General features: G+C 36.9%; 1 protein-coding gene and 1 pseudogene across 2 annotated transcripts in view; both read left to right on the top strand.

The window, feature by feature from the left end:
• LOC309626170 (protein C19orf12 homolog pseudogene) overlaps positions 1-6,923 on the top strand; it is a 7,590-nt pseudogene extending 667 nt beyond the window's left edge. Inside the window, exon 2 of the transcript XR_014249693.1 lies at positions 1,959-6,923. The product of XR_014249693.1 is annotated as a protein C19orf12 homolog pseudogene (transcript). The remainder of the gene's footprint in view (positions 1-1,958) is intronic.
• Positions 1-21,087, top strand: part of DR1 (down-regulator of transcription 1) — a 22,596-nt gene extending 1,509 nt beyond the window's left edge. The window contains exons 2-3 of the mRNA XM_082386622.1: positions 9,999-10,162; positions 17,411-21,087. Coding sequence (XP_082242748.1) covers positions 9,999-10,162; positions 17,411-17,557 — 311 coding nt within the window. The 3' untranslated portion in view covers positions 17,558-21,087. The remainder of the gene's footprint in view (positions 1-9,998; positions 10,163-17,410) is intronic.

Below are 21,087 nucleotides of genomic sequence, written 5' to 3'. Positions count from 1 at the left end.
GAGAGTATATTTTCTCCTTTAAAAATGGTTTCATGGTCCTAACGTTCATCAACAAGTTGCCAAAGCACTCCAGTTCTATTCTGTAAGAAAAGGGGCAGTGTTCTTTAATCTTCCTTCCCCTCCTTCCTTCCTTTCTTCCTTTTTTTCTGTAGCTTGCTTTGTTCCATGAGATAGATTTTTACAGCTTGGGTTGAAAGATTGTGAGAGATGTTTTTCATGGAATATTTCCCACTTGTTTCCTGCTGTCATCCCCATTTAGATGTAAACACTTAAGCTTTTATTGAACAGCAGTTCTGAAAGTTTAAAAGTTTCTTCTCTCATCTTGGAAAGGATTTAGTTCTGTTAATAGGGATTTGGGGGACCATATTCTGATGGTTTGTTTCAGGGGTGGGGAGACATTTACTAGTCATAATGTTTTGGGAAGCACTTCCTGTGACTTGTACATATACTCTTATGAAAAGGTTGCATTCTATTTGAGGTGATAACTTGCTTTTTATAATAACTCAATTAAAATTCTAACAATTTCTTGATTGCTTTCGAAGTCAGAAAAAAAATCATGGTTAATTTAATTTTGGTAGGCAGGCGGTTGTCTACCATTTTATTTTTAAAATTTAACTTTTTAAAAGGTGACTTCCCTGTTATTCTGAAGTAGAGGACACATCTGCTCATATTCACCATATGCAGTATTTTATGGTCAATATTGACAAAAGGATTAAATGATTCATTTTTGATCCTTAATGATGTGTAGGAGGTAGATTTAAAACATACTCTGCCATTTCCATTTCAGTACATAAGGAGAAAAAAAATCCCTAGGAAAAAGTATATTTGATTTTAAAGCTAGTGTTTTCTTCTACTTGTTTGGTGTACTCTGGCAAGTAAAATGAAAGCCAAGTTGTCTATGTTTCCTCTTGTGTTTTTATTTTTACATTGTATGTGCAGTTGTTGTCACAAGTCTTTCACAAGATTATCCAACACAAATAGCTGTAATTTCCTTTTACAACTCATAAAAGAGAAAAAGGATCTATTATCAACATTGTCTTTCTAATGAAAATTGCAAAAGATTTCAAAAGGATCTGCCTAAACATTTGTTTACACCACAGAAGTGGGGATCATTCCAAAAATCTAAAAACACACCACAATCTGTCTTCTTGGGTAGAGTTTATTCTTTTCTAGGATATATTTAGATTTCTGATTGACATGATGGAAGAAAAGTGCAGCTGTAGTGAACAGTGTGCTAAACAGCTCGACTTTGGAATATGCTAAATTCAGTTTAACATATGAGTCAAAAACTTCCAGTGAAAGCATTTTCCTTGTGTACTGAGAATGATTTATTAATTTAAAAAAAATCATGCATTAACCTGCTACAGCCTTATAAATTTACCTTTTTTTTTTTCTTTTTAACATTACCTTTGTTAAGTGGATAAGGACCTACATTTTAGCCCCAAATTCTCCCCAGTTAGGGGAATAGATTTTATACATTTTTAATCTCATATTGATATCATATTGCTTAATCATTTAAAGAAACTTTTGTCCTGAGTGATTAAAATTTTTTAAAAGAAATCCTTAAGGTGTGTATTTTTTTAGGTGTTTAAAGTGTGTGTTTATAGACTAACTCTAGAAAGCTGGGTATGACATTTTTTATGCTGTTCTCTCAGTGTTGATTATTTAAGAATGTAAGATATAGCCAAGTGGAATAATGTACGTTTTAAAGAGGTTTGATTTTCACATGCTGAAGTTTGGATTTTTTTAGTAATAAGTTTAATGAACTAAACTTTGCTTCAGAACATTTCACTTGTTCACTTGCCACTTTGCTTTACCTTGTCAGGGCATATTAAGCATTTGAGGCAGTTCTGTAAAATGCATGCAGAAGTTAAAATAATTTTATTGCCAGTAAATCTGAAATTATATAACCTAGTTAAAATTTTAAAAAATTATCTAAATATTTTGCTTATTTTTAGTTTAAGAACACGGACTTTGATTGAAGATCACATACACACAGCAGAGGGAGTTCTAAGCTTATAAGGTGTTCCTTTTAGTTCGTTGCTGAGTTTCTGTGAACACATATCTTTAAATGAGTACTAACATGTTCTGTTGCATTATGGAAAGAATTGACATTGAGAGTTAGGAGCTGCAGGTTCTGTACTGGAAAGTCTGGCCTTAGGCAAGTCTGTTAACTAAGGTTTTCCCATTTATGTATAAATAATACTTAATGGTTTCAGGTATAATTAGCAATTACTGAGAATCTGTCAGGATTGATAAACTTACATGAAATATGCTACAATAAATAATAATTTAAAAACTTTATAGTGATACTGATTGAAACATAAAGCTGAAAGTCTGTTATGTTTAACCTTACATCATGATGCCATTTGTAAAGCCAAAGCGTAAATAAGAATATTTTAAGTATACTATTTTATTTCTGCATTTTAAATCTCTTGCTACATTTTTTTTTCCTCATGTTTTTGAGAATAGTAACTGAAAGTAGTGAAAGTTTGAAAAAGTCTCTGAGGATTCACTTCTTCAGCAGTTATGTTGCTCCAAGCTGTATGTTGAAGGACTTTTTAAAAAAAAATTATAATCCCTCTCACACTGGTACTTTGGTAAAATACAAAAAAAATGGATCACTAGAAAAACAAAATGAAATTTTTTTTTTTTAATATTTATTTATTTACTTATTTATTTTTGGTTGTGTTGGGTCTTCGTTTCTGTGCGAGGGCTTTCTCTAGTTGCGGCAAGCGGGGGCCACTCTTCATTGCGGTGCGCGGGCCTCTCACTATCGCGGCCTTTCTTGTTGCGGAGCACAGGCTCCAGACGCGCAGGCTCAGTAGTTGTGGCTCACGGGCCTAGTTGCTCCGCGGCATGTGGGATCTTCCCAGACCAGGGCTCGAACCCATGTCCCCTGCATTGGCAGGCAGACTCTCAACCACTGCACCACCAGGGAAGCCCAAAATGAAATTTTTTGATATGCATTCAATAGAAATAAAATTACCTTGTCAAATTGCTATGAAGTTTCTTTTTTTTCCCCCAGCTTTTTGAAATATAATTGACATATAGCATTGTGTAAGTTTAAGGTTTACAATGTAATGATTTGATGTGTGTATATATTATGAAATAATTACCACAATAAAATTAGTTAACACAGCCGGCACTTCACATAGTTACAGTTTTGCTGTGAAGGTTCTTAAAATGCTTACTTTGAATTTCCATACTTAACTCATTGCAGACCCTTACAGGCATTTCTGGCACAAGTCCATGGACCACACTTTGAGAATCTTGCTCTAAAGCCTAAACCACCATCTGTTTTGGAAAGTGGATGTGGAGTAGTTTTGAAATCAGAGGATCTGAGTGATTGCAGAGAAGTTGTAATAATAATAAGAATGATATTGTATTGCCTAAATAATCATCCATACTGAAATTTTTTTCTGAAGGGACATGTAATTTACATTGCACAATTTATCACCTAATCAGGTGCTTTTGAAGTTAGGATTTTACTGTTTTCTTTAAAACTGATATGTCTTTTGTTTTTGTTTTCCTTCTGCCACCCAGCAGTTACTTTTGAATACAACTGTGTACTTGGCACTGTACTAGATACTGCTAAGGATATAAAGATGAATGATATTTGATTCTTGCTCTGCCATCCGTCTCTCATTGTTGTCCCAGATTCCCAGGAGTGGTGATACCATAGAGGGCATGATTCTTAAGGGTCTTTGTCAGGCCAGTAAGCCAAGAAGTCACTTTGGCCTACATCCTCTTAATGTATTTTAAGTTAACTACATCACCTCCATACCTCCATCACCTAACATACAAACAAAAGGAAATAGAGAAATTAGAGAATGCTATTTTTTATATTTTAGTTTTTTTAAATGAAAAGCATGCATTATGCATTTGAAGTATAAAGTAATTCACACAAATTCATGTCATAACAAAACTTTTGAGGAGTACGTCATTTTTGGTAAAATATAAGATACGACTGTATTAAAATTGTTGTTGGTTGGACATTTTTACCTTTTTTTTTTTTTTAAGTAGTTGTCTTAATATCTGTCTTTCAAATTGAAAAAAGCATGCTAAATGTTTTTTTTTTTTTTCCTTAATATGCCATGCACTTTTCTGGGTACAGTTTTAAGATAGATGGCAGAGGGTAGCAGACAGGCTTCTGAAAAATAAGTGATATGTGTTTTATCCACAAATTTTAAAATATATATATTATTATTTATTTTATTTATTTTTTTGGCTCTTACTCTGAGATCCTTAGAGTGAGGGCCATCAATAGTCCATAAAATTCCTTTGTACAAATTAGAAAAAGGCACTCCTTCCATGTATTAATTTTGTATCCTGCAACTTTACTGAATTCATTGATTTGCTCTAGTAGTTTTCTGGTGGCATCTTTAGGATTTTCTATGTATAGTATCCTGTCATCTGCAAAAAGTGACAGTTTTACTTCTTCTTTTCCAATTTGGATTCCTTTTATTTCTTTTTCTTCTCTGATTGCCATGGCTAGGGCTTCCAAAACTATGTTAATAATAGTGATGAGTGTGGACACCCTTGTCTTGTTCCTGATCTTAGAGGAAATGCTTGCAGTTTTTCACCATTGAGAATGATGTTTGCTGTGGGTTTGTCGTATATGGCCTTTACTATGTTGAGGTAGGTTCCCTCGATGCCCACTTTCTGGAGAGTTTTTATCATAAATGGCTGTTGAGACACTCCTTCCTTAAAAACCTTTACTACCATCTGCCAGAAAAAGTGCTATAATAAGCATACAAATCTATGATGTTTACAGTATGAATGGCTCTCCTCAGATATGCTGCTGTTGTGCACTGAACCACCTGCACAACTGTTAACTGATGGCCCTGCTTAGGAGCCATTTTCCTTATCCTTTAAGATTCTCCGTTATGTAAAATGGGGATATTATTACTACATGATAACAGATGATGTAAAATATCCCCGTTTAGAAAATGCTGTATCCAGTTACTCATATCCGTTAGCCAAAATGTGTTTAAAATTAAGATTAAAGTCAATGCAGTTTTGAAATTAAATTTATGGCTGCTCCTGTTGAACCATTTTATTGAGAGTGCAGTGTTTGTACTCAGCATTGAGAGTATAGCTCTTTCAATAATATTAAATATTAACCTTGGATTTACTTGCAGTTTTTTTTTTTTTGAAAACAGTGTTCTCAACCTTAGATGTTTTTAAAAGTGAGTTTTTCGTTTTTGTTTTTTAATTTTTAACCCAAGCCCTCCATGGTTTAAGGTAGATTGGATTGAAGTTTTTAATGTCTAGTAATTCATGACATTTTGAAGAGTTGTCTCTCAAGTGTATTGATTTGTTAATTTTGTAAATTTAATATACTTGTTCATCTTGAATTTAATGGTGTGATAATGCATAGCTATACGTTTATTTAGGCCCTGTATACTTACTAGCATACTCTTAAGTGTAAGAGAAAAGATAAAGATGAATGAAAAAAGTCCCCACGCCTGCCGGTCTGTGACCTCGCGACGCCGCCTCCACAGGTCTGCTGCGATGCCCGTCGCGGGGGAGGACATCATGAGGCTCCTGTGCTCCGTCTCCGAGGAGAGGAAAATGCGGGCGGCCGTCAAGCACTCCGGGAGGGGCGGCCTGGTCACAGGGGCCGTGGCCTTCGTTGGTGGTTTGGTGGGCGGGCCACCAGGACTAGCCGTTGGGGGGGGGCGTCGGGGGTTTGTTAGGCGCTTGGATGACAAGTGGACAGTTTAAGCCAGTTTCTCAGGTCATAATGGAGCTGCCACCTGCCGAGCAGCAGAAGCTCTTTAACGAAGCCACTGCCATCGTCAGGCCCCTGGAACGGACGGACACCGTGCAGCTGACCATGCTGGTCGTGGGCAGTGAGGCCCTGCAGCAGCAGCTGCTGGCGACGCTGGCCAACTACGTCCCCAAGGAGCTCCGGGCGGAAGTGCAGTGCGACGACTAGGCCTCTGCTCCGGGAAGCGGGGTCCATTTAGATGATTCCTCCCGACTCATGGAAGGTGACTGGGGAGCTGCAGGAAGCCCCACATCATCAGAATATTACCCTAAGCTGTAGCGAAGTCTCCTGCTGGAGAGGCTGGGGCTGTGCCATATCATGTTCTGGAAATTATTTGAGAAGATGCCGTGTTTTGTGGCTGTGTGCACCTGTGTGCCCTGACAACCCTTCAACTGGGAAGCTGGTGAACAGTAAAGCCGTGACTGCTGCCACGTAGCGGCAGTTTTCTGAATCTACTCTCGCTCACACACGAGCTGGAAGAAGGTCTTCACGTTCAGCCTCCTCATCTCATCACGAGAAGATGATGCCTGTCCAGGCAGCCCTTGCCCGACCAGCCCTCCCTTGAGACCTTGGGGCTGTCCCCTGCTGGAATCATGTTTACCTCTTGAATGCCCCTTCCCCACCCAGTGACTTCTGAGTGGCCTCAGGGAGGGGGCAGTCGGCCTGCTGAGTGAAGCCACAAACGTCAGTGGCACCCAGCCCCTCCCCCAGTAGCTGCCCGACTGGGCTCTCGCCCTCGCAGGGGCTTGCTTTCCCCATCTGAAAAGTCATAGTAGTTCTTGAGTGATTTTTTTTTTTTTATAAATAATTTTTTTTAAAATTAATTTATTTTTGCTGTGTTGGGTCTTCGTTTCTGTGCGAGGGCTCTCTCTAGTTGCGGTGAGCGGGGGCCACTCTTCATCGCGGTGTGCGGGCCTCTCACTGTCGCGGCCTCTCTTGTTGCGGAGCACAGGCTCCAGACGCGCAGGCTCAGTAGTTGTGGCTCACGGGCCCAGTTGCTCCGCGCCACCAGGGAAGCCCTTGAGTGATGTTTTTAAAATTAAATATTTTCAGTAAAATTATTGCTCTTTCTGAAGTGGTAGAATTATAAACTATCTCTAAGAAATGTGTCCACCCTAAATTTCCCCTAATACTGTTTTTGCTTTGCTTTCAGAACCACAACTTGACTAAGTGTCATCAAACTACAGTAAATGTTTTCTGAACAACAACAAAAAGATGAATAAAAAAAATAAAAGATGAATAATATGTCCAAGTTAGTTAAGGGACTCTTACACGTTAGACACTGTGTTGTTAAATGCCTTAGGTTAATCACTTGTTGATTCCCACAATCCTTAAAGTATTAAAAATATAATAGTGAATACTTAATTTTGCTCCTTCTGTGGGCCAGCCTCTGTTCTTAGCTCTTTGTTTATATTCATTTATTCTTCACGGCAACCTGATCTGATGAGATGTAGGTCCTGTTATTCTTGTTTTAGAGGAACAGAGGTGAAGGAACTTACCCTGACTCACACAGCTAATACGAGGCAGAGCTGGGAGTCAGTCCCTGTGGGGCTGCATGCTTAACCACTATAGTGCTTCTGGTTGTAGGAAGATATTATGAAATAGATGCTGTTTTCATTTTAGAGATGGGAAATTGAAGCTTAGAGATATTAAGCAACATATCCAAGGTTACACAAATACAGTGACAACCAAGTTCCAAATTCTAAGTCTATCTTATTTCAAAAGGGGGAGATTACTTCTGTCTAGGAGGATCAGGCAAGCTTAATTTGAAGATATAGTTTGATCCAGGCCTTGAATGAATTACTGTCAGCACGAATGTGGGAAACTGGTGCCTGTTGGGAAACATTGAGCAGTCAGGTTTAGCAAAGTATGCAGGGATTTAATGGCAGAAATAAAGCTGGAAAGGTAAGTGGGGCTAGATCCTGGAGAACCTTGTTGTAGGACTAAGGAAATAAGACTTTTCTTTAGAATAAGAAAATAAGACTTTTCTTTAGAATGTGGTGGGACACCTTAAATCATTTACTGATTTCTTTTGGTACTATCTCCAGCCAGTATTATTGAAAATGCACTACCATGCTTGTGCCTTTAAAAAAGAGAAAAGACGGACTTCCCTGGTGGCACAGTGGTTAAGAATCCACCTGCCAATGCAGGGGACACACGTCCGAGCCCTGGTCCTGAAAGATCCCACATGCTGCGGAGCAACTAAGCCGGTGCGCCACAACTACTGAGCCTGCACTCTAGAGCCCATGAGCCACAACTACTGAAGCCTGCGCGCCCAGAGCCCGTGCTCTGCAACAAGAGAAGCCACCGCAATGAGAAGCCCGCACACCGCAATGAAGAGTAGCCCCTGCTTGGGGCTTCCCTGGTGGCGCAGTGGTTAAGAATCCGCCTGCCAATGCAGGGCACACGGGTTCAAGCCCTGGTCCAGGAAGGTCCCACGTGCCGTGGAGCAACTAAGCCCGTGCGCCACAGCTACTGAGCCTGAGTGCCACAACTACTGAAGCTTGCGTGCCTAGAGCCTGTGCTCTGCAACAAGAGAAGCCACCCAATGAGAAGCCTGCACACCGCAACGAAGAGTAACCCCCGCTCGCCGCAACTAGAGAAAAGCCCACACGCAGCAACAAAAACCCAACGCAGCCAAAAAAAAAAAAAAAGAGTAGCCCCTGCTCTCCGCAACTAGAGAAAGCCCGCACGCAGCAACGAAGACCCAATGCAGCCAAAAATAAATAAATTTATTTAAAAAAAAAAAAAGAGAGAGAGAAAAGATAAAACTTTGGCTTCTAGCATTGACACTTAAAAAATAATGTCTGTCAATTCAAGTAAAAAATTCAGGCTGCCTAATTTTCACTTAATTTCCTACTATACTCCAGACTCCTTGAGGCCAGGGATTAGGTGGTGGTTAATTTGGTAGACAGAACTCAGAATAAGAATAATGTCTTATTGAAATTTGGGGGGACAAGGAGAGGGTCTGTAAGTTAATTAAAATTAAAGGAATAGCAGTCTGCTTTTTGGCATCACATTATTTCTAAAGACGGTTGATGAAAACAGCTTAATATATGAAATAAGTAAAGTTGTAAGTCATTCAAAATGCCTTAAAAACCACAGCTTATATGGGAATGTAGATTTTAAAGGTATATTTGGTATTCTTGAAGAGCAAATTTTTAAAGTTGGAACTTAGGGCATCTTTACTGAGGGAGTCTGGCTCATCATAGTTGTTGAAAGACTGTAAGAACTGATGAACTAACTTAAGTTCATTTACTGTGTTTTTCACCACCTATATTTCATCATTGGCTCAGAAGGCAAAATATGATTTTGGGGCCTTAGCATTTAGAAAACTATATGATTTTAAATACCGTGAGCCAAAAGGAAATTTTATGCTTTGTCTTTCTGGATTACAGAAGGCCTTTTTTTCTTACAAATTTTTCTTCTAAATGTGAAAAAATAAAGGGAGAGAATTTTTTGTTAATGTTTCTTCTATCCTTATAGTCTTCCTTTATCCCAGTTTTTCTGCCATGTCATTTAAAATATTTTTATAGTGTTTCCTGTTAAGTTTTATTTTCAAGGGAAACTTTGGTTGAATATAAATGCTGAATTTCATAAGCTCTTTCCACCAGTGTTTCTTAAACTTGGCAGTTTGAGTGTCTTTGCTAAAAATACTAGTTTCCTGTTGGTATATTAGACAAAAGAACTTATCTATTCTTTCATCTTATCCTACTGAAAGTTAGAGCATGTGTTACCAGCCTACTTTTTCTAAGCCAAATGGTACAAAATATGTTTTATTAACAAATATATTCCAAATATTTGCTTTTTTTGTATTCTTTGAGAAAGTGATGACTTAATGGTTGATTTACTATGAGTGGTATAGGAAAAATGTTTTCTTACTAAAACCACATGTTCTTACATTGGACTTTTTTTTTCCTCCAGGAAATGCTTTGGTTTTTAAAAAATTAGAAAGAAAAGGAAAAGTGAAGGCCAGTGCCTTGAAATGTTCCTTAAGTTTTAACTAATTTGCCATCTAATATTAAGAAAGTTTGATAAAATATTTTGTCTTAGCCATACCAATGATTGTTATGCAGCTATAAAATAGGTAAAATTATTAGAAAGCAACAACCTTCCCCTCCAACCCCCAGCCCAAAACCCTCACCAAACTTAATGTTCCATAGGTGAGAGAAAAAGTTGTGTTTTACCACTTTTTCATGTTTTCATATTTTCATTTTCCCAGCACTAGAAAGTTTAGGCTTTGGCTCTTATATCAGTGAAGTAAAAGAAGTCTTACAAGAATGCAAGACAGTAGCATTAAAAAGAAGAAAGGCCAGTTCTCGTTTGGAAAACCTTGGCATTCCTGAAGAAGAGTTATTGAGACAGCAACAGGAATTATTTGCAAAAGTAAGTAACACGTTTTAAATTATTTTCATCTGAATCTGACCCTTTTTGCTAACAAATCATACTGGTTTCTAAAATCATTTCCTTAGTCAACATACGTACCCCCCAATTTTTCTTTCTCTGGCTGATTGATCATAGAGTCTGATGTTAGGTCTGGCTAGTTTTTTACTTTATATAAAAGCAAATATTTGCAGCAGCCTGTTTTCTGAGGAGAACAACTCCAAATAACTACTGAGATTTTATTTTGATGTTTTTTCAGGCAGAATGGCCATTTAAAAGCATGAAAAGTATACCTAAACATTCTTAAGATTTAAAATGATAGACTGGTGAGAAAATATTGTATCACATTTTTAGATGAATGGCATATAAGAAAAATCTGATTAACATCTACTTTGTAGTGAAATTAGGTCTTTAATACACCTTTAAAACATTCTAATCTTAAAAACTTTGAAGGGCCAGTGGAGCAGAGAAAGGGAGAAAACTTTTCTCCTTTCTTGCTTGTCACAGTTCTAATGTCCAGTCTGTGAAGGATTAGCAACAAGTACTAATATCCCTTTATTTTTTAAGAAAGGAGGGGACCACAGGGAGCTGGGACTGAATGGAATTTGTGGCTAGCCTCTTAGAATTTCCCCAATGTTATCTCTGTACCATCTTCTGGGCCTGCCTTGGCCCATCCTTAGAATCCTGGGTACCTTCCTCATTCCCTTCCAGTTCCCCTTGGTGGCAAAATAGAAGCAAGCTCTGTAATACATTTTGGAGCCATCCTCTGTGGAAGATCATATTTTCCAAAGATGACTGCTATAGTATATCTCACCCCTCGTGTTCTCCCCATGGTTCACTGTGCCTTGGTGTTATAGCAGAGGCAACAAAGGCTGGCAACATTTATTACCTAATAAAAAAAAATACCTAGGGATGAGGATAAGGGGAAGCAGAAGCCCACACAGCACAGCTTCCACATGGAGTGAACAGACACTACAACCAGTATGCACGCGTACCCCATGCTGATGGCAAAGACCAACACAAAAAAGCTTTCCATCAGTCCTTTCCACTCAGGCATGGGATGCAACGCCTAGAATACCTACAGGTATGTAGGGCAAGAACAAGAGGAAGAAATTGAGAGAGAAAAATTGGCGTTTCCTTCTTCTCTACCAGGTTCCTTGAAGCTGGGGAGAAGACAGTTACAGAGTACAGTGATTCTTGAATGTGACTGAATATTTACTCCACATAAGACTGAGAGCTTAATAACCTGATTATTAAGAATGCAAATCACTGTTCAAGGCAAAATTTATCGGCTGGGGCTGAGGTACCTTAATGGCATTTTTACCTTCTCTTCTCTGTACCTCCTCCCCACCTACCCTGCAAAGGCAGGGGCAAGGAATTATGAACTTGAAAATTTATGATAACAGCTTAAAAAATAATCCATTCCATTTTTGGGTACTACTAAAATGTTCAGATTGCTCAAGCAAACTGTCTATATGTAAATACTTTTTTGAAATAAAGCATTTGACTGACTTTCCAGTGGGAAGATCTTGAAAGTTAGACCTAAATCGTTGGGCCAGAGGTTGTTCTATGGCAAAAAGGATGTAAAATATGGAGTGTTTCAGTTCCATAGAGATACTTATTTCATCATGGGAATAGAGCTGTGTGGTCATTTATAAATGTCTGTCCCTACCATTAGTCTGTAAGCTCCCTGAGGGCAGGACCCATTATTAATTGTATCTCTAGCACCCACCTAACATGGTAACTAGCACAGGGGGAGTATTCAATAACTATTTGTTGAATGGATGACTGAGTTGGGTTGGTAAGTCAAGGAAGCACAGAACTCTAGGGGTAGGAGAGACTTTTGAAAATCATTTACTTCAACCTTGATCTTCCAGATTACAATTCTGAGGTTCGAGGAGGTTAAAGAACCTATTCACCATTATTAAAAAAAAAAGAGGGGAGAAGATGATGTTGTTTTTTTCCCTACAAAGTTCTGGCTTCTCATTTGAAATTGAAAGACAGGTTTGGTTTGAATAGAAGAGGTAAGAATTGCTACCAGTTACTGTAATTACCATTAGAACTGGGAAATACCATTTTAGGTCATCTCTTCCAGATTAGTACCATAACTGATCTCTTTGCAGTCATAACAACCAGTTTGGTTTATATTTAAAAGCATTTGAATTTTAAGTGCTATCAAGCACTAGACAGCAGATACCATTTAAACTAATAAGGAAGATAAAAGCTTACCAACATTTGAGTTCTAAACATGTGTTAATCATGTTGCCAAGTAATTTACCAGTATTATTTCATTTAATCCTCAAAACAACCTATGAAATAGGTGCTAAAGTGGAAAAGCCTTTGAGGCAGGCATGAGCACATGCAAACAGTGTTATAATCCATATGAATATGAGGTACCAAATGAGGAGTGATAATTTTTTTTAAAAGCTAATGGCAGACTTCCCTGGTGGTTCAGTGGTTAAGAATCTGCCTGCCAAAGCAGGGGACATGGGTTCGAGCCGTGGTCCAGGAAGATCCCACATGCTGCGGAGCAACTAAGCCCGTGCACCACAACTACTGAGCCTGCACTCTAGAGTCCAAAAGCCACAACTACTGAGCCCATGTGCCACAGCTGCTGAAGCCCGTGCGCGTAGAGCCTGTGCTCTGCAACAAGAGAAGCCACCGCAATGAGAAGCCCACGCCCTGCAATGAAGAGTAGCCCCTGCTCTCTGCAACTAGAGAAAGCCCGTGTACAGAAACGAAGACCCAACACAGCCATAAATAAATAAATAAATTTATTTAAAAAAAAAAAAAAGAGGCATGCAATAGCATGATGTCTTAAAAAAAAAAAGCTAATGGCTATTATTTATTGAGTCTCTACTATTGCAGATCACCTACAGGGTGCCAAAGGAAATATTTGATAAAAGGAAAAAGATGCTCTGCTAAATACTTTATATACTTTGCAGAGTTCTTAACGAGTAATACAAATTTTACTATGCCCATTTACGCCTTAAGAAACAGACTCAGAGATAGAGAAGCTTGCATGAGATCAGATCATTTGTTCTACAGATATTTATTAAAGTCTTCACTATTTACCCGATATAGTGTTAGGTGCTAGGCTTCTAACAGTATTAAAAAGAGACATGGTTCCTATCATTATGAAGCTTAGTACTGGGAAGGATTGACTTAAACAAATGAAAGGGTAAGTACCTTTTGACTCCAAAACCTGTGCTCTTTCTACAATACTGTGCTAATATTCTAGCCACCATTTTGTTTGCTTAAATTTATTTTGGAACTTTTAAGTGAAATGAACATGCTTTATCATTTCTAGGGCAAAAAGATGAATGAAAAATAACTGACTGCCATATCTGTCTTCAGCTCTCTACCCTTGTCATCTGTTTTGTTTTGTTTCTTTCCCCTTATCTCCCTTCTTTCTTGCCCTGACCTATAGGTGAAAATACCCTAGTATTTCTTTGCTATTGTGAGAAAAATCAGAAGAGAAGTAAAATTATAGCAGCTGCTTAGTACTTTTCCTAGAGCATAAAGTACTTTAGTCTTAAATATAAAAGGAACTGATAAATTATTATAACATCTTTTTCATAACTTTCATTTCACTTAATCATTTAGACTTTATTTTACATGCCAACACAATAGCAGCCTCATTTGAAGCTATCTTTCACTGTTAGCAGCAAATATTTGAAAAGGAGGTAATCTCTAATATGTTGAGATTAAAGTTAGCTGTAAATTATAAATGAGTTATTTTAGTGTGTGGAAGTGGGAAACTTAAAACACAATGAAAATCTCCAGAAGAAGTGAATTAGGAAGTATATGCCTACTTACTTCTCTTTCACTCTTCCATTTTAGAAGGAAAATACTTGGGATGGATTGGGTGAGAAGCAAAAGGGGAAAAAAGAAAGCAGAATAAATACACTGAAATTTTTAATTTGTGGAAATGAATACAAATAATATTTACCAATCAACATTGATTTTAAAGACACTGGAATGCTTTTATGTTCAGAGAGAAAAGTATGGGTGCTGATTTGGGGTGATGATACCTAAAAGTCAGGTTAAATTTTTAGTGTAACCAGTACATGTCTTTGTAGATCATTGAGCAAACTACAAGGTAAAGCAACTTTGCAGTAAGACCTGTGTAGAGACTTGAAATTATTTGCATTATCTTTTCTGTGCCACAAAATTGTATCTATTTATAGTTGATTAGGCCACAGAGTAGGTATTATTAAGTTGATTAAATCGATATATTTGATTTGCCCTACCATTTTCAAGTATTTCCTGTGAAGCGTTCTTAGTCTATTTTGAACTCTGGGTATTCCTGCCATAAAAGTAAACATGCCTGTGTGTTATGGAAATATTTTCTATATTTCTTTATAAAAATGGGTAGAAGTAGTTACTAGAATACCTGGTCTTTAATTTCCTAAACAAACACAAAAAACGTTTTTGTTTTGTAGGGAAGGTGTAATATGGGTATATTAACAGCTGTATTATGAGGTTGACTAGTCTCATGAGGAATATATAAAGAGATCCCCAAGTACAGAGATATCACATTAGATTTTAATGATATAGGAGTGTGCCAGTTACTAAGCAATTATCTCAGCATGAAACCCTCCTTTCTATGTTCCGCTTTGAGACTGGGCCCAGTACTCTGCAAACCACGTTTCTGTTTTCTAGCTGACTTCCTTTAGACTGTGCTGCCAGTAGGGGGCTCTAGAGGGAGATTACAGGGCTGGGTGGAAGAAGGCACATGTTCCTTTCTTTTACTTTCAGTTGGCTTCAAGTTCCTTTGAGCAACCCACCAATGCTTCACCCTGGCTGCATCATTTTTTTCCTGTAGTGGGAACTGAATCTGGTTTGCAGTTTCTCTAATACAGAAGCAGCCTGAACATGCATCCCCTTCCTCAAGGATTTGGGTCTCAAACCTTGAGGCTCTCCTCTAAGCTCAGAGATGGTAGTAGTACCAGCCAATTTATGCCCCTTCTTCAGAAGTCTAAGTTTCATTTCCATGGGTTGCTCCTCTAAGCTTCCAAGTTTTAAAAATCCCAGCCTCTTCCCTTTTTTCCCCCAGTTTTAGGGTTGGTGGCTGCTTCCTGTAGTTGCCACCCACATATCTTAGTGTTCATTTCTTGCCTTTTCAGTTACCTAGTTACCACCTTTATACTTGGTTAATAGTCTTTTATATGACATTCTCTCTATTTCCCTAACTAGTGTAACTTCTGTCTCCTGATTAGACCCTGAATGATACTGGAAGGAATCAGGAACAAACTTAATGGAGAAACTAGTATTTCAGTTTGACTTGAAGGAAGAGTGGAATTTCAGTAGGTGAAAATCAGATTTCAAATAGAATGACTATCAGCATGAGTAAAGGTAGCAAAAATGGGAGGGTATGATGTGTATTTAGAAAACACTTTATGTTTATCTAGGGGTTTTTTTGGGTTTTTTGGAGCACAAAACAAATGTTTTGAAAGAATATTAGAGAAATACATTGGGGCAGACAGTAATTTGGAGGGTCCTGAACTCTAGGCTGAGAAATTTGGACTTAATTGGTAACAATTAAATGATTTTTTAAAAAATTACAGATTAAACAAATTAATTTAATTTATTTATTTATTTTTGGCTGCGTTGGGTCTTCGTTGCTGAGCGCAGCTTTCTCTAGTTGCGGCAAGTGGGGGTTCCTCTTCGTTGCAGTACACGGGCTTCTCATTGCGGTGGCTTCTCTTGTTGCAGAGCATGGGCTCTAGGCGCCCGGGCTTCAGTAGTTGTGGCACGCGGGCTCAGTAGTTGTGGCTTGCAGACTCTAGAGCGCAGGCTCAGTAGTTGTGGCACACGGGCTTAGTTGCTCCGAGGCATGTGGGATCTTCCAGGACCAGGGCTCGAATCCATGTCCCCTGCATTGGCAGGCGGATTCTTAACCACTGCACCACCAGGGAAGTCCCTAAATGATTTTTTTTTAAGTATAGTAATTCTCCCCTAGGAATGTTTGGATAATACATTCATGACAGATTATTAAGAAAAGTTAAGAATGTACATGGTAAAATCTTAAGGTTATGCTGAGCCTCATTGTTTTCCCACAAAACATTCATCCAGTCAGAAACTACTGGGGGCCTGTATGTTGGGAATGCAACAATGAATATGGAAACATTTTCTATTCTCCACTCTAGTGGAGAAAAAAGATGTATACTCACATAATTAGAGAACAAAATGGATAGGTATGGGAATGCATAGAGAATTACAGAATATGAAAAAGAGCAGAAAATGTGACCTAGAAGGACCAAGAAAAACTGAAAACTGATGTGTGTATTAAATGATGACTAGCAATTGGCCATTCATAAAAGAGGGTATGAGCCAGGCTTAAAGAATAATTCTGAGAAAAGACAGAAATGGAGAAACAACATTGTTTTGGTAAACTCTAATGGGAAATTATATGATCTTTTCAAAAACAGGTTCATTTTTCCCTTCTTGGTGTGGTTTTTCTGCTAATGGATGAAATTAAATTGGGAAGGAGCCTTAGCTCGTGCAGTAGGGCATGTAATGCATATGTATGCATCTTGGTTTCTCAAATCCTGTGGTGGTTTTTATAGAGGATATTTCAAATGAATGGATTTTAATTATCCCACTTAAATTCAGTACTGGATAGATAATTTTCACTAGTGTGTATGTGGGAAGGGTATGTTCTTCGTGTGTACCTACGTGTGTATTTACAGAGAGAGGGGAGAGGGACAGAGGAAGAAAGAGATGTATCTATAGAGTAGGGAACTGTAATAGAAACTTAAAAAAAATATCAAGGTAGCTAGTGCATTCACGTACAATACTTTTCCCTAACAGAGGTATTGTACTAGCAAACTTTTAAGCCACAGAAATAATTTTTAGATTGCAAGTGTTTACGTCAAAATTATGAGTTAAGAGGACAGAAGAATCAAGTGAAACAAAAGAGAGAGAAACACAGGGAAAAGGAACCAAAGAGTGAATGTTGTGATTTTTCTTTAAACTTTTTTAGGTTCTTCAGTTGAACCATTATGTAGCATAAAAGGAAACTTTTATTGAAAATTTTTATGGAAAGTTTTGGAAACTCTCCTTAAGAGAATTGAGAAGAAGCAATCTCTAATTATATTTTCTTATAGAGTTCATGTTGTCCTGATGTACAACAACTATATCGTGGTTGGAAAATATCCAAATTTGATAATGACTAAGTTTATGAAAGTGTGCATGTTATAGGTTTTTTAAAAAATTACTATTTTTTTTAATGTTTTTTGTGTTTAGGCTAGACAGCAACAAGCAGAATTAGCCCAACAGGAATGGCTTCAAATGCAGCAAGCTGCCCAACAAGCACAGCTTGCTGCTGCTTCAGCAAGTGCATCCAACCAGGCAGGATCTTCTCAGGATGAAGAAGATGATGATGATATCTGAAATTCACCAGCTGAGTTTCTATTTCCTCTATAAATGTTTTTCCCTGCACAAGAAAACAGTGAAAGAAATGCTTATCTGTAATTTTGTATGCATCTTGGTGGACTTGCCATTGGTATTCTAGGGATGTCTGCCGTTAAGTTTCATCTATTGTGTGCTATTCATGTAAAAACTGTCTCTTCGAACTATTGAAAATTTAAGGCTCAGTATAATATCAATTTTGAATTTTTAATGATGTTTATGAAATTTTAGATAGCAGTGAGTCCTTTATTTGATCAATAAACAGTGTTACAGAAAACTTCAAGTTTATAAAAATACAGTGAAATTTATACAGAAGCTCTAAATCTTCATTTGCATTTCCTCTGCCCTTTTAACTAAACTAAAAATTGGGAATTTTAAATTATTGGGGGGGAGGTGCTATGTGATGCAGTAGATATTAGATCAGGCTGGTGAAAAAACAAAGAGTTCAGTTCTGTAGTATTTGGATTTTTTCTCTTTTAAAATGAGTATATATACAGGCACTACATATATATGCTCAGATAAATATACTTGTTTTAAAAAGTCTCAAACAAGACATTCAAAAACTAGGATGAGTATGTTCAGTAGTAGTTGTAAAATTTGGTAGGTTATGTTTTGATTTTGTTTTTGTTTTATGTAGAGGTAAAAACTAAAGTTTTATTATAGCATAATTCATCTTGAGCTACACTATTACATTTCAAAGACTGTCCCGTTTTGAGGACTGTCATGATTCTTAGTATTTCACTCCAATGATTGTTAATAGTATTACTTGCTTAGTCCATCCATGTTTATTGGAACTTGTGAAACAATTGCTTAGGTTCCGTTGGTTTAACTAAGGTTCATGAATATTCAAACCTTTGCTGGGGGAAAGAAATGAAAGTTAATGAGCATGCTTGCTATAAGACGGATTTTTTTGTAATTTAACTTGTAGTCATAGTTTACTTATTGTTTGTTTTTAGCATTACTTTTACAATTTCTTGACTAGATGGCCTAGAGTGTCCAATGCTTCCTTTTGAAATGGCATCATTGTCTCCATAATAATTGAGCTTTAAAAAATGATTGTTTTTGTTTTGTTTAAGAAAGTGTATCATAATTGATCAGCCCTATATGAAACATAGTTTCAACCTGCTCATTACAAGGGAAAAGCTTTAATTTGGTTCTAATAAATAAAGTATGGTAGTGATTTTTATAGGAATCCAGTGTGTTGAAGAACTGGCCTATTGTTTGTATTTTGAAAACAGAATGGAAAGCCACTTAGGATAGTATGAAGTAATCTAAATTCCTATGTCAGTTGCCAAATCATTTAAATTTGTATATTCACCAGGTCTAAAGATAGATTGCAGATGCCAGGATTCCAATTTTAATTGAAGAGCTAAATAAGTAAAGTTTACAAGTATTAGATTTCTTAATGATCATATTTCGCAGTTTTAGAAAAAGTGAAATATTGTCATACATTTATTAAATACACTTCTTCCATGCCACAACTAAGTGAATCTTGATTAATGTTTTGAGTTGAAGTTGGTATTGAATCCATGAAGTGCATTTGGACAAAATAGAAGGGATTGTTTTTTTAAAAGTTTAAGTACCAAAGGTAGTCTAGTCTAAGAAATAATAAGTTAATAAGTGTTGGCTTTTCTAACTTGTACTGTAACATCCTTATACTTTCTATTTTAAGTATATCTGTTTCTTATGTAAACAACTTAGATATTTTTCCATACTTTTTTTTTTGATGCAGAGTTCAGGTTAATTAATATTTTACTGCATCTGATAATGTATTATATGTTTAAATCCTAGTGACTTTTCATTTTGACATTCTTGTGATTTTCATATGCTGTATTCTTCAAGCAATAAAATCTGATGTGTTTTATAAATTGTTTTTATATTTAATGATCTGTATAGATTAATGGCATGAGATTTCTGTTATTACCATTTTTACTAGTTTCAAGAATCCTAGGCCCAAAAGACATTTTGGTCATTTGGTATATAGTACTTGACTTTCTCCTCTGTTTGCTGTTATTTCAGAAAATGTGGTTTTACTTGTATTTTTGTAATTTACAGTCCTAGGGTGCAGGCATAACAGAGCTAATTAAGCAGTATTTTACTCTTATCTTATTTTTTAGCAGTTAACTATTACATTCTGTTGAGATTTTTTTAAATCCTTTGGCGAGAGAAACAAAATCTTTACGGTTTTTGAGAAATAAAGTTATTGTTTAGTAAGTATTTTCCCCACCTCCTTGAATGTATGTCTTTTTCAGCAGATTATCAGATAATTGTTGAAAAGGCATCAATTTTTAAATTTACATATACCATACATGTAAGTACATAAATAAGGGTTTTCACAAATTAAACATACTCATTTTGCCAGCCCTCAGATCAAGAAACAGAGTGTTATGAACACCCCAGAATCTCTCCTTTTGCCCCTGTCTCAGCACTATCTTCTTCTTCCTCCACAGAAGTAACTACTATTCTGACTTCTAAAATCAGTTTTGCCTGTCTTTTATTTTATGTAAATGCAGTCATACATAATACACTCTTTTTTTGCTCATCATTATATTTGTGAGTGATTGGTTTCCTGATGCCACTGTAACAAAATATCACAAACTTAGTGATTTAAAACAACACAAATGTATTCTCTTGCAGTCCTGAAGATCAGAAGTCCAAAATCAGTTTCATTAGGCCAAAGCTGAGGTTGGTTCCTGAATCTGGAAATTAATTGTGAGTGGAAAATCTGTTTCCTTGTCTTTTTTTCAGTTTCCAGTGTCTGCCTATAATCCTTGGCTTGTGGGCTCTTCCTCCATGTTCAAAGCTTCTGCTTTTATCATCACATCATCTTCTCTTGTTCTATAGTCAGATATTCCTCTACATCTACATTTAGGGCCCACCTGGATAATCCAGGATAATCCCCCATCTCAAGATCCTTAATTTAATCATACCCACAAGGTCTCTTTGGTCATATACGATAACATTTACATGTTCCAGGGCTTCAATCCTGGATATCTTAGGAGGCTATTACTCAACCTACTAGAGTGAGATTCATTCATATTGTTGCATGTATTTGTAGTTCATTCATTCTCATTGCTGAATAGTATTTCATTATCTATTTTTATTATATACAAAATTTATCCATTCTACCATTGATGGGCATTTGAGTGGTTTCTAGTTCTGGGCTATTATGAATAATGCTGTGGAGAACATTCTTATACATGTCTTTTGGTGAGCGTATATATGCATTTCTGTTGAATATATACCTGGGAGTGGAGTTGTTGGGTCATGGGGTGTGCATATATTTGGTGTTCAGTATGTACTGTCAGTTTTCCAAAGTGTTTGTAAGAAGGCACCATTTTAATGTGTACTATAATAATGAATTACTTTAATGGTCTAGTGGCCTGAGAATGTTAATGAATTTCTCGAAATTCTTAAATTATACCAAATGAGTTATACTTGCTACAGCAGGTCTGTTATTTAGTATGATAGCAAGAGGAAAATAAAGCAAAAGTATTTGTTCTTGTTATTGA

Source organism: Balaenoptera borealis (genome assembly GCF_965194805.1).
Source record: "Balaenoptera borealis genome assembly, chromosome: 1".
NCBI classification, from domain to species: Eukaryota; Metazoa; Chordata; class Mammalia; order Artiodactyla; family Balaenopteridae; genus Balaenoptera; species Balaenoptera borealis.
This window is presented reverse-complemented; position numbering and strand designations above follow the sequence as displayed.